Source organism: Labrus bergylta, chromosome 20 (assembly GCF_963930695.1).
Source record: "Labrus bergylta chromosome 20, fLabBer1.1, whole genome shotgun sequence".
NCBI classification, from domain to species: Eukaryota; Metazoa; Chordata; class Actinopteri; order Labriformes; family Labridae; genus Labrus; species Labrus bergylta.
The window spans coordinates 6,913,172-6,925,949 of NC_089214.1; the positions used below are offsets into that span (position 1 = coordinate 6,913,172).

The window sequence follows — 12,778 nt, forward strand, 5'->3', positions numbered from 1 at the left end:
TTCTCCGATCTACGATGGAGCAATATCTGAAATCTCCTGCCTGCAGTGTGGCCTTCTATCTGCTAATCTGACTTTTACCTCAAGCCTCCTAATCACATTAATAGATTTTCAGTTCCACTTACCACTTTCTCCATCTCTTCTCGCTCCCACTGCGACGTTTCTCTCACCATCTCAGACTCCTGGAAAAAAGATTTTATAAAGGCTTACAGTTCATCCTTGTAATCTTTTAGGAAGCACTGCCTGCTCTGATAGAGATCGTACGACTAAATAAAATTGCATGCATTGGGAAAAACAAAAAAACTAGCCAACCAACTAGCCCCCTGACATTCCTCTAGTATGGGCAGTCTCCCAAAAGCTAATCTGGACAAAATAAACAACTGTGCTGGCGTTTTCTGTGTGCTGAAGTGAAAGATGGGTATGTGTGGTGTTCATGGTTGGAGTGATTCAAACTCTGCTGTTGTTAAAAATTCCACCTGCTGAAACCAAACTGCTGCGGAAGCACTGCGTTGCTGCGAACAAAAACATCTGATTCACGTGCTGACTTGACCACTCCTGTTACCAAACTCCCCAAACAGTTTCAGTTCTCTGGGCTTTTCTCTGCCTCTCCGTTCATCAATCAACACTGTTTGTGCCGTGCCGTACCTTCTGCATGATGTCTATCTCCTCTGGGCTCAGGTCTCGGTCTATAGAAGAGATGCTCTCCATGCTGTTCTTACGGACGATGCCTGACGCAAACGGGTTAGCAATGATGCCAGGAGACGCCTAGATTAAAACAGATTAAAAAGAAAAGTAATTAAAATTAAAACAACAGATCAGGACAGTTTGAGAAAAGGACACAGCTGGTATTCAACTGATCAGATAAAGTAGATTTCTGTATGAGGATTTATATTTCAATTGAAATAAAGACATTAAAGGTAATTTCCAGTACATTCTACATACATTTAACATTTCTATTAATTTTTTTCTTCTTCTCTGTCAGTGAAATAACATTTGTTTTAAAATCCAGTTGCTTTTTGGTATCTCACCTCTACAGCAGCCACTTTTCGAGGGTCGAAGCCGTCACACACCAGCATGCACAGAGAGTCTCCTACAGCTCTGAGCACTCGCACCGCCTCCGTGTGCGTCATCCCCAGCAGGCTGTGGTTGTTCACCTCCAGGATACGCATGCCAACCTGCAGTCTGCTGTCTCTCGCTGCCGCCCCGGTCGAACTCACCTGTTTGAGAATCAACCAAAGTGTGGATGAGTTAAAGACCACAACTAGTGATGACCGTCTGACAACATCTTGAGGATTCAAATGCATACTTAAGATGGTTCATTTTATCTATCGTTTAGTCCCAAGTCTTTGTTCTATAATTTTTCCATAAAAGAATAAAAAAGTTTCATCCATGTGGCTCTTAATCAATCGGACTGTTTCTTAACACTTCTGCAACCACTTGAAGTAAAGCAGTGAAGTAAAGAGTTGACTGAATTGAAAACATCTTGTATATGAGATATTTTAAGAACCTTTGAGATAAAGATGCCTTCATCTGTTTGATCAAAGGGGTTTCCCGCATGACCCTTTGCCCCTCCACGTATACTGATGCCGAGCTTCTCCCCTGGCTGCTTCTGGATCACAATTTCCTGCAATGACATGAAGCCAGCTCGTAAGGCAGGGAGTGTTGAGCGTGTGTGTGTGTGTTGGTGTGTGTATTTTTTTTTAAAATGACAGTCTCACCTGCATCCCAGGTGGTGAGGGGTCCCTCCGTACTAACATCCGGATCTCTTGCTTGTTGGCCAGCAGCGCTCGCACAGCTTCCTGGTGTGTGGCGTGACGCAGGTCGATGGCGTTCACCTCTAGTATCCGGTCCCCAACTCGCAGTCCACTTTGACATGCCAGGCCATGAGGGATCACCTGATGACGAGACGGGCGTGAAGATAGTGAGACACAAAACGTTATTTAGGAGATCCATATACTTTTAAAATGGACAACAGGAATTTCGCTATGTCTTTAAAAGTTTCACCTTCGATATGAACACCCCGGGTTCATTGACGCCAAACGGGTGGCTGGCATGATCGCTGCCACCCACAATACTCAGACCCAGAGGACCACCTGACTTCATCAGGATCACCTCCTGGGAAGATCAAAAGAAGGAGATTTGAGGTTTTGAAAATGTTTCCTGCCTAAATCTAATAAAATGAATCACACAAATATCAGGTGACAGTCATATCTACATCTATACTTCCTCAACAACCTACTGCATGCACATTACATCTCTTTCCACTAAAGACATAACAGCAGTATCATTGCATTAGACAGCAGGGCTGATACAGCTGTTATTACCTACACTCTACACTACTGCATTATTTAAATTGGATCAATCCTCATACCATGCGCCATCTTCTCTGGAACTGGACGCCATTAGGGATAAGGTGTGCCAAATAAACAAACATTAACGCTGAATGGCTTAATGAGGCATCTACAAGCATCAACGAGCAAATCTAAAAAGCTTTTGAACATTTAAAAGAGCTGAGGTTGCTCCTGAAAGGCCTCACCTCGATGGGATACTCGTCCTCCATTTGGCTCAGGTGGTTCCCGTGAATCGAGAGGCCCTCCTCTTCCTGGTCGGGGGAATCCGAGGGCTCTGGGGGTGGAGGGGAGTGGGCTCGTGCCCGGGACTGACCTGGAGAGCCCCCTGGTGCTTTCGGGTCTCGCTCCACCAAGAGGGCGATGGTGGGGGAAGTGCCAGTAAGGAGCGCTACTGCCTGGTCATGTCTGGCCTCTGTCATGTCTACACCATTGATCTGGATCGACAGTAAAAACCAACCACGGAGGGTGTCAGCCCACCAAGAAGCTCCCAATGACAATGAGCCACGATGAGGATTGAACAGATACATGCTAGAAACCTCATGCTGCCACCAATGTCCTCTGTTTTTACTACTAAAACAAACTGACATCTAATTAAGTGAATGATTGTGAGTGAATCAAAGTGAGTACTGTTATTTTGAAGAAGAACCCAACACCTGCACAGGGCAACAGGAACAGGCGCAGGAAAAGAGGGAGCGAGGGTAACAGCGAGCTGCTGCAAGCGATGTAAGCTGAGGGAGGGCTACGAGCAAGAAAAGCTCATTTATTCCCAAATTGTCATAAAATGTCCTGAAGCCTGCTAATGACTACTTGTGATGCTATCTTTTTATTTGTCGATTCTATATTCATGTTGTCAGTTCAACACTTTATCTGCCTTTATTTACTTAAAACACAGGTGGAAATTTCCTGAAAAAGTTTGATCTTAAGTCAACAAAGGCAGACGGGCGTCAATGACGTCTTCATCTGTGTTATAAAGATTATAATCATGAGCTTGACTAACCACGGTTTTAGTTTAGGGTTAAACTTTGAGGCATAAAGAATCTTAAAACCTTATTTCTGGTCCAAAGTGACAAGCAGAGGTCAGCACTGACCCGACAGTACCAGCTCTTACCACCGGCTGATGTGCTGCCACACCTGTTACCGTGGTAACACACGTGTTTACCACGTCAGCAGGACAGCAGGGTCAGCCCACTCCAACCCAGCACCACACCCACCACCAAGCAGGCAAGAAGATGTATTTAATGCATTAGTGAGCATGCAGATGTGTGAGAGAGAAGAGGAAGCCTACATCTAATGCAAGAGGACAATAGCTAAAAACTGTTCCAGGAAAAAAGGAGAGAGGAAACTTGGAAAGAAAGCAGAGAGGATCACCCAGAAAGCAGGAAAAAAAAGCAGTTTCACATTCAGTACACTGAAAGAGGAAACTCAGAAAGCATCATAATCAACTATCATCAGTCAGTTTAACAGTATGTGATGATAATGTGAACACAGGTGTGACTTAATGCACAACGCATGCAAGATCTACATACATGCAAAAGAGGAGGAAAGTCGAGCTTGGAGTGTAATCAGAGGAAAAACAAAAGAGCCTGTAGAAGTCATGCAGAAAACCCCACAGCAGCAAAACATATAGTACAACCTCAATGCTCCCTGATAAAACCAAGAGAGCGACACAGTTAGCATGAGGGAGGACTTCTGGGTTCGGATTAGTAGGAGGACTGTATTAGTTCCTCTTTCAGATGCTTATGTGATATTTTTGAGTTAAGTCTTGTTTGGTGTATCTTTCAAAACATGAGTTCACAGAGTATATTAAAAATGATAAACACGTGGCAAAAATCTGGAGTGTTTCCTTTACATAGTATGCTCCTGAGTTCCACATTAATATGGAAAGTATCGGCCAGTTTGAGGATTAACAGTAGCTGATATTTAAAATGTTGTCAACCCCTACTAAAGGTTGTCTTTAAAGGAATAAGCCGCTGATCTCACATCCATGAAAACCTTGTAAAGGAAACCGCGTGTTGATCTCACTGAGTACTACGATGGAGATGAGAGGACGGGGTGGGGAGTACTCACAGAGATGACTCTGTCGCCTACACGCAGTGTGCTGTCTCTGTGTGCTGCTCCACCTTCGGCAATGCGAGAGATGTAGATTCCCTAGAAACAAACAAACAAAAAAACAGATAAGACTAATTTGCAAATATTTAATCTTTTTGTTTAATTGTAATACATTACACAGCCTGCCTGTTTGTCCGAGCTACAGATAAAGGACATATTGATAATACACTGCAACTAAAGATAGTTTAGTAAATGTGAGTGGTGGACTTTTTCCATATATTTTCCACTATGTGTATTTGGGACTAAAGGGTCAGGGTCGGAGGTGAACTGGTGCAACAGGCATCTGCTATAAATCAGTGATCTCACTGTGAGTGGTAACCTGTCAGAGCGATTTCCTCTAACGATTTCCTCTAATGACTCCCTTAATTCATTATCTCTGGAATAATGTATATTTTTTTGTAATTCTGAGATACTAGCAGCTTAAAAATTGTGACATTGAGTTTCACACTGAATAAATAATACATTAATTACACTTAATTAGCAGCATCCAAATTACATCCAAATCCTGACCCTTGAGACAAACTTTCTCCTCACTCTGGACAAATTGCAAAATGTGTTTAAACAAATAAAACCGTATTGAACTCCTCGTCCACCTCACCACCACAAAATGTGTAAACACACACAGGAGCTCCTCCTCTTCCTCACACCAACCAACAACCGGCCAAAGTCACTGCATCCGTTTGAAAGAGACAGCTCTTGAAAGAAAGGCAAGACTTACAGTCCGCTGCCTAAATCACAAGTTTATGAGTCCTTTCCTCTTTGTGGGCCGCGGTGAGCTGCATGCATGGGCTGAAACGCAGTGTCGCGCTGGCCCAGATATGCACCTCACCCCGTCCAATTACAGCGACTATCGGGTGTCAAGTCTGGCTATTCATATCTCCGTCTCCCTGGTGATGACTGTCAACTCTGCTGCTAGGATTGACACCGTTAAAAGGCAGTTCCTGCAAACACTTTGAGACCTGACTTCTTAACTTCCAGACCTCACCCTCTGTTAAGTGACTGAGCCTGATATAAAAAGAAAAATGAACACAAAGATGACGATGACAGAGAATCTAAAGATCAAGTCACAACAGACTTCAGATTACACCGGGAAGCAGTTTTCTGTACTTTTTCCAGAATAGCTTCAACTAGTAAGTTACCTGACAAAGGCCAGAGTCTTCACATTATTACAGAAGAATTATAAAGATAACGATGTAGAAATAATTATGTTTTTAATCACACTGAAACCAAGTTTTTTAAGGTTCTGTTTGCCAAAAAACAAAATATATTTCTAAATATAACAATATAAAACAGTTAATAGCATTTTCTACAACATGTTATTTATAAATACTTATTACTAATGACTAAGAAGTCTCTTGTCTCAAACATGGAGAGAAAAATAACTTTTTTGTAATCATCACCCATCATAAGTAAATTAGGGGTTGGTCTCCATACATCATTCAATACTACGTCTATCTGGAGTCAGAATCGGGTTAAGAGTGTGTTAGCATGTCTCACCGTGTCTCCTGTGCGGTAAACCGTGGAGCCTTTTCCCCCGGCGATGCTGAACCCCAGCCCTTTGTCGTTTCGGATCAGGCAGGTAGAGAGCCGCTGCTGAGGCCCGCTTGGGGTCGTCTCCAGGTTGAAAGCGAGCCCGCTGCTCCGCCTCTCCCGAGGGAAGTAGTCGTCCTCTGGCCTCAGCGGTGTGGTGGTGATGGCGTTCTCTGGCTCCACCATGCGCTCGCGCAGCACCGACATGGAAACCGTAGAACCCGAGCTACGAAGAGCTTCCACTGCGGTGTGATGTTCTGCCCCATGGAGGTCCACTCCATTCACCTGAAGGAGATAGAACGATGGAATGAATTCTATATAAAGAGGAACAAGTTCCTTTAGAGTAGAGAAAACAGAAAACAATTTACCTCTAACAGTTTGTCTCCGACTTTCACCCCAGCCCTGGCTGCAGGACCCTCCTCAGATACTCTGGAGATGAAGATTCCCTGCACACACACACAAATTAAAAAGGGTCCTATATAATCGATAGCTTCTGATTCCTTCTTCAACCTAACCAGAAACCAGCTACATATCTTACCTCGTCATCTCCCTTATACGGTGTCGACCCTTTCCCTCCAGCAATGCTGATACCCAGGCCGCCTGTTTGTCTCTGGATAGTCAAGTTGTGCTGCAAGTTCAGGAGAGGGGAGTGAGCACAACAAGTGGTGAAACTCCTCATAAGACCACACAGCTCAGGACAGACTGAGAGGGAGGTGGGCCCATAATGTTGGTGTTTTTTTTTTTTTGAGAGTTGATGTCATCTATTATCAAATGTTATTGTAAAGTTTAGGGCGACCTCCCTCCTTCTGCCAGAGGGTGGTGTTGGTGAGGGCGCTAGACGGATGGATTTACCTGTCTGGAGCCTAACATCAGGCCAAGTGAAAGCTGGATGATTTGTGCCTTGAAAATTACTTCAAAGAAGGCTACATCCAAATCATCTGGCTTTGACTACTCATCTGATGGTAGACTTCAGACACGTAAACCGTCTTCAGCCTTTTTTTCCATTGGACACTCATCTGATGACCCTTACTAAAAAAAAACAATGTGTCTTCTGTATGTTTGGGACTTTTTTTAAATGTGATGCAAACACTAACTAAGTCCTAACAGACTCTATATTTGCTCTGTATGCTTGCAAGCCATGCAAAAATGGTAGGAATGGAGATGAATAATGGACAGGAGGAAAGAAAAGGGGAAATGTCGAGATGAAAAGAGAGAACCGTGTCCTTGAGGTGAAGTGTAGACGACTCAGCATTTGTTGGAATAAGATGACATGAATCATTTTCAAGCAAACAAATCAGACTTCAAAAAAAAATACTTAACTGGCAGAGACTGATTTAATGAGAAGAACCGTTTTTTCAAGGTCTTAGTAGCATCAGAGGATATTCATTTATTCAAGATTATTTCCTACATTTTCCATAAAAGTCATGACTAAGATTGTCAACAATTTTAATACTTTGTTCAATTTATATGACCAAGCCTTTAAAACGACACAACCTCTGTTGTTTTAATGATCAACAGAACCAAAAGTTCAGTTTCTGTATCGAAACGTTGCCAAAATATTTCTGCAATTTAGACCGTGTGCAGGAGGTCACTTGCTATTTATAATGGCTGAAAACAAGAAATGACCTACTATTTGGAGGCTAGGACTTGTATTTTTGTTCATGTGGTATCATAATAAACTGATATCATAATATCATATCCAAGTTTAAACCTGGTATTGTGACAACCCTAGTCATGTCTGTCACATGCAGTCTCTGTACATTAATACGATATTAAATTTGGACGACTGAGAGGTGATCGTCATTCATCATCAATCCTGAGCCCCTCGTCTTTGAGTTACCTGTCTGTAGCAACAACAACAAAAAAAACCTGGAGGACGCATGAGAAACTGACTTTGCCCGTTCAGAGTGAACCCAGACAATTCATTGCAGGGCAACAAAAGCGAGAACAGGAGATGGAAAGGAGCGAAGCAGCAAAAGCAGAAGAAAGGTACAGAAGCAGGAGCAGTGTGGCAGGACCTGATACTGGACTGGACTGGACTGGACTGGGATTTAAAGTGATGTTGTATGTTACAGCTACTTGGATGTCAAATAATTCCTGCCTATTATGTATAAATATTTTAGAGATGGTGTTTGACCTGAGGAGTACAGCACAGCTTTGGACAGATCAAAAGTATTTATGCCCACAAAAATAGTTCCTAATCATCCAGGCTCTTTGAACTGTGGTGGAAATGTTGAAAACAAGGGCTAAGGAACCTTTATGTTCCTGGAAAAATAATTAGACAGACTAAAAAGTCAGAGACCAATTGTGTATATAATATGGTAAAATATGTGGATAAATAAATAAGCTTGTTTGTCAAGCTCTGGATAGTGAGACAATTTTTCCCAGGAGCCCTTAAAACAAAGCACAATTCTAAAACCTCAGTGCAAGTTTCCACCCACACTTTAAGTGTTTAACTACTAGTGTCCACTCTAGTTAAAAAAAGAAAAATATGTGAAACGGTTCCTTCAGTCCAGTATCCAGGTTCTGCCATACTGCTCATCTCATTTTTGAGTTGTGGTTAGGGGGTCCCTTGTGATTGGCTTGGACTAACCAAGGATTTCTGTGTGTACTATTTCTATCCTTGATCACAGGTGGGAGAATGAGTGAGTGGGTGAGTGAGTGAGGGAGACGGAGAGACAGACTGGACAGGAAAGAGTATGTACAGACCTCTTCCTCCTCAATTCGAGCAGGTTCAATGAGCAGATTATTGACTTGATCAAATGACACCCCCTGTTAGGACAGGAACCAGCGAGAGGCATGCGGATTAGTCAGGCCAAAATAAAAAATATGCTCACACACGCACTTTAAAAAAAAAAAAAAAAAGTTAAACTAACTTTTCCATAAACTTCACCAAACACACCCAGCACTCATCTTGTCTGCTTTCAAGGTTGTGCCCCCCCCACTGGGAGGGACAACAATGAGGCAGAAGCAATCCCACTCACACTCCCCGGCCACCAGAAGCAAATACAGGCAGAGACAGAAAGACAAGACCCAGGAGCTGAGCTGTAGCGTAGTGTACAGAGAGCAGACAAGAGAAGGTAAAAGCTCCCAACCTCCACACCACAGAAAGCAAACTCCTTTTAAATAATGAGAAACTGTACAAGGTTACGAAGTAAACCTTTAGCCTAACAAAGATATCTTCAATATGTCTTCTGAAAGTAATTTACAAAATCAGAGCTAAAACTTAATTTCCTCTATAATAACTTTATAGGATGTCAAGCTCCTTGAATCTGACATTCCAGCTCTGCCAGTATAAGTTCTGGTTGGTCTCAGGTCATCCACACACAAACACACACACACAGACTCTTCTTCATAAACACTCACACACAACAAATTATGTGATCTGATAATGTCTGATCAGTGATCACAGTGTTAAAAAGGTTATCTATAATCACAGCATGACAAATTTAAATACTTCATTTCCCAAAATGATTCACAGAGTTCACTCACTCCACTCGTACTCACAGGCACACTGGCACAGGGTTATAAAAGCAGATTTTTGAAAGTTTCATTATTCGATGATTAAATCAGCAGAATATGGTGAGAATTTAGTGCTGCACTTGGCTCGTGTTTTTTTGCAAAGAAATGCCTGCAGCTGCTGGAGTGACATTTTAAAATCAGGAGTTCGTCTGTGGCATGTTAATTGTGCAAAGTTCAGGAAGCTTTCTTGTGTGGGAAAACAAAGATTTAAACAATCTACTTTATTCTGAAGTATGAGAAAATTGTAAATTATCGTTTTCTGTGTTGGAATGTGAATTATTTTGCTGCGTCTCAGGCGTTTGGTGAATTACTTATTACCTTTGGGAGGGATAAACATGCTAAAAAAAACTCTCCATTTGATTTAATGCTCAAGGTGAGACATCCTCATTTGCACAATGACCCTGCATGCAATGCAACGTCTTTAAGAAGAGTTGGCAGGCCAATACAAACTTAATGCAACTTGTAAGGTGCTAGGGTCACTCTATGCATACAGTATTAGGTGCTTACATAGAGGCAGTGAGCAAGCAAAAAAAAACAGTTGAAATATATTCTTATAGTGGGAATGGTAAATAGTAAATGTTTAACTTGTGTGCATAATGTATGTCCTGTTTAAACACTTCCATTTAGATTTAAATGTGTAACTAATGGTGGGTAAAGAAGCTGTTTCTTTTCTACTTTTTACCATCAATATTCCTGCCCTGCCCAGTACCAGAGCTGGGACTTCTACTTTACCTTTACTTGACTAGAGTTGCCCGAGTTCCGGCTCTCCTCAAGCTCCTCCAATCTGCGATGCTGTAGAGGTGTGCACAAGCTCTGCTCATCCTCCTCATCCTCCTCGTCCTGCTCGTCCTGCTCGTTCTCGGCAACCTGCGTCTGGGAATTCATGCCATCGGGGCTGAAGCCCTGTAGCAGCGCAGCCACAGCCTCAGGCTTGGGCAGCTTGGTGATTTTGAAGTGCTTCTTGTAGTGTGGCGTGTCCTTTCTGATCAGACGCTGCTTCTCTGCGGGAATAGCCGGCCTCTCGTCCTCTTCGTCGCTCCTCCCGCCATCTTCCCCGTCCTCCTCGTCGTCCTCATCCCCTCCTCTGATGATGGGCTCCTCTGCAAAGTGCACAGTGGGCTGCAGGAAAGACATTTGAAACAGAGAGAAAGTTAATTAAAGGATAGTCACCGGGGGAATATTTGAAAAGGCTGTTCAGATTAATACTCACCTCAATGTACTCCACCTCCATCTCGTCGAGCTCTTCCTCTTCCTGAGGGGAGTGGCCGTCCACAAGGTCCTCCCTCTGCGAGGCCACATTTTGTCTTTCCTCATGGGAGGTGGCAGACAGTGTGCTGTTTGACACCTGGGAGTCATGGCTCTGATTGGACAGATCACTGAGCCTCTTCTCCTTTAACAAAACACATCAATTTGATTATTCAGGATTAAGTGCATGAGTCAATAATGATGCAAAACTGGATTGAAATGTTTGTCTGATTTTGTGTAATTCCTACAATAGCAGTGGATTTATGCAGAAGGCGAGACAGATTGCAATATCTAGATTAAATCTCAATTGGATGCTTGCAGACTTGAAATGATAATCATGACAGAATAGGATTTATTTACATGTTGATCATGGAAATCTTCTCCATCAGGTCTTGATGTGTAAGCCTCGTTCCTCCTCTCCTCTATCACCTTCTTCATCACCTTCAGCTCACTAGGATGAGGCGTGGCTCTGCGCTGCAGGCCCTGAAACACAGAAGAACAGTTTACAAACAGGAATGTTTGCAACAAGCTTGTTTTAGTTAACTGTATTGCTGTTGTGTTTCCTCACTCTGCGCTCTGCAGCAGCCTCGTCGTCGTCGTCCTCAGCCTTGGTCTCCTCCTGGAACTGAATGACTGACACTCGGTTCAGGTTGCTGTCCGTCCAGCTGTCATCCACGCTGTTCTGCAGCAAGTTCTCTGTGGGAAATGTAAGCAAGTACAGACGACAGCAAGATGTCAGACTGGGCTCACAGCTAGAGATGACTTTTTAAACGCTCAGCTTCAGAGACAGATTTTATGAAGTCTCGTAACCCATGTGTAGTTTTTAAAGCTACACTAAGGTAATAAACATCTTAAAACTGTAACAAAAAGTTATGTTATAAACATCTAAATTTGAAAAGCAGTAAATTCAGTACATGGTTTGAATATTTAGAATACAGCTAATGTATGTATAAAAGTATGCAATAACCCCTAACTGTGTGGTTTAGACAATGGTGAAGCTGAATAGGCCAGAATTAGACAATCTAAATATCTTATTACACACCTTAAAAAAAAGTATGTCTTCATTTATACATGTCTCATGTCAAACCAATGAAAAATGTAATATTACTTTACTAAGGGCTACTCACCTAGGCTCGGAGAAGGCTGCTGAGGCAGTAGATAGCAGGTCAGCACCTTCTCTCCTGTGCACTCGTCATCCTCCGTCTGGAACTTCAGCATCGGCTGTGATTGGTTCTCTGCGAGCCACATGGCCTTCAGATTGAGGTTTGTCAGGGCAAAAGGCAGGTTTTGCAATCTAGGGAAAATAAGAAGGGGGGAAGGGAACAAGAGCCATAAACTAAAATGTTCAGCAACAAATATCACCAGTGGCAGATCAGGGGCAAAATGACTCGCCCCACCATTCCACCTCTAACCTTGACGGGGGCCCAAGTATCCCGTCTATTCCAAATAGTGCATGATTTTGATATTTTAAAAATGTCATTCTCATTACTTAGCACTGTAGGTTTGAAAATTCAACTAAATAAGGTTAAATGGTTTATTCAGAGAAACTTTTAATTACCCTCCTGGTAAAACATACTCAGTAACACAGAGGCTGTCTCCTTTTTTTTTTTTTTTTTTAGAGTAAAGAACATGGTAGGGGATAAATACATGCTAACAAAACTTTAACCTTTGCTAGAATAGGTGTAGTTTGTTTATTTAGAGTCCAGGATGTTAAGTGTTAACATGCTACCTGTTTCCAGCCACGTCCAGCACATGCAGATCGGTGGCGTCTGCGAGCTCAGAAGGCAGTTTGCCCAGGCGGTTGTCTCTCAGTGAGAGAACATTGAGGCTGGCACAGCCGCCCAGCTCTTTGGGCACGCTACCCAAACGGTTGCGGTCTACATTCAGATTGGTCAGCTTCTTCAGCTTGCCCAGCGAGCGAGGAAGTGACTTTAATGTAGTGAGAAAGAAGCCATTAATAAATCAGTGAAAATCATAATGGACTTTAATAGCTGTAAAATGAAAGTCGATATTAATGGACAGTG

At 42.7% G+C, this 12,778-nt stretch overlaps 1 protein-coding gene across 18 annotated transcripts in view; it reads right to left on the reverse strand.

Annotated features, from left to right (window-relative positions):
- scrib (scribble planar cell polarity protein) overlaps positions 1-12,778 on the reverse strand; it is a 62,847-nt gene that overhangs the window by 19,408 nt on the left and 30,661 nt on the right. For 17 of the 18 annotated variants that reach the window (XM_065948569.1, XM_065948580.1, XM_065948574.1 and 14 more), the window contains exons 10-27: positions 12,484-12,683; positions 11,882-12,048; positions 11,323-11,450; positions 11,115-11,237; positions 10,720-10,899; positions 10,242-10,628; positions 8,697-8,759; positions 6,526-6,615; positions 6,356-6,433; positions 5,955-6,272; positions 4,416-4,496; positions 2,534-2,782; positions 2,002-2,112; positions 1,716-1,892; positions 1,505-1,621; positions 1,026-1,214; positions 643-762; positions 123-179 (exon numbers count right to left, since the gene is read on the reverse strand). In XM_065948569.1, the coding sequence (XP_065804641.1) occupies positions 123-179; positions 643-762; positions 1,026-1,214; positions 1,505-1,621; positions 1,716-1,892; positions 2,002-2,112; positions 2,534-2,782; positions 4,416-4,496; positions 5,955-6,272; positions 6,356-6,433; positions 6,526-6,615; positions 8,697-8,759; positions 10,242-10,628; positions 10,720-10,899; positions 11,115-11,237; positions 11,323-11,450; positions 11,882-12,048; positions 12,484-12,683 (2,835 nt within the window). The remainder of the gene's footprint in view (positions 1-122; positions 180-642; positions 763-1,025; positions 1,215-1,504; positions 1,622-1,715; positions 1,893-2,001; positions 2,113-2,533; positions 2,783-4,415; positions 4,497-5,954; positions 6,273-6,355; positions 6,434-6,525; positions 6,616-8,696; positions 8,760-10,241; positions 10,629-10,719; positions 10,900-11,114; positions 11,238-11,322; positions 11,451-11,881; positions 12,049-12,483; positions 12,684-12,778) is intronic. The other variant, XM_065948570.1, reaches the window with a different exon arrangement.